Below are 888 nucleotides of genomic sequence, written 5' to 3'. Positions count from 1 at the left end.
CCGCCTATATAAAAAAAAAAAAATAAAAAAAAAAAAACAAAAAAAAATAAAATAAAAATAAATAAATAAATAAATAAATAAATATGTTTATGTATAAATATATAAATATATTTAAAAATATATATAAATAAATATATAAATATATAAATAGATGAAAAAACGAAAAAATAAATAAATAAATAGATAAATAAATAATTAATAAATAAGTACAGACAGATAGATAGATAGATAAACAAATAAATACATAAATATATAAATAAATATATTAATATATAAATATATAAATAAGTATATAAACAATACAAATAAATAAACAAATAAATATACAAATAAATAAACAAATAATTAAATACCCAAATAAAACAAATATATAAACAAATAAATAAATGAAATAAAAAATAGGGGGATAGATAAATAAAAAATAAATAAATAAATAAATATATAAACGATTAAATAAATAAATAAATAAATAAATAAAATAAATAAAATAAATAAATAAATAAAGATGTATATAATAAATAGATAAACTAAATAAATAAAAGAAACAAAAGAAACACAATAAAAGTTTAATCCTTACAGACAACAAACTGCTGAGTATGCGGTGCTGCTGCTGCTGCTGCAGCAGCAACAGCAGCAGAAACAGCAGCAGCAACTGTTGCAGCAGCAGTTGTTGCAGCAAAAGCAACAACAACAGAACCAGCAGCAGCAGCAGCAGCAGCAGCGCCAACAGCAGTGGCGGTACCAGCGACAACAGCAGCATCACCAGCAGCACCAGCAGCAACAGCAGCAGCAGCAGCGACAGCAGCAGCAGCAGCGACAGCAGCAGCAGCAGCAGCAGCAACAGCAGCAGCAGCAGCACCAGCAGCAGCAGCAGCAGGATTATTATTA

The 888-nt window shown here is 26.5% G+C and overlaps 1 protein-coding gene across 1 annotated transcript in view; it reads left to right on the top strand.

The window, feature by feature from the left end:
• EMH_0087840 (uncharacterized protein) overlaps nt 1–888 on the top strand; it is a gene marked incomplete at both ends in the record, with an annotated part of 2,087 nt that overhangs the window by 625 nt on the left and 574 nt on the right. The window contains one exon of the mRNA XM_013501214.1: nt 623–879. Within this exon, the coding sequence (XP_013356668.1) occupies nt 623–879 (257 nt within the window). The remainder of the gene's footprint in view (nt 1–622; nt 880–888) is intronic.

This window comes from Eimeria mitis, genomic scaffold, assembly GCF_000499745.2.
Source record: "Eimeria mitis Houghton genomic scaffold, Emh_scaff6503, whole genome shotgun sequence".
NCBI classification, from domain to species: Eukaryota; Apicomplexa; class Conoidasida; order Eucoccidiorida; family Eimeriidae; genus Eimeria; species Eimeria mitis.
This window is presented reverse-complemented; position numbering and strand designations above follow the sequence as displayed.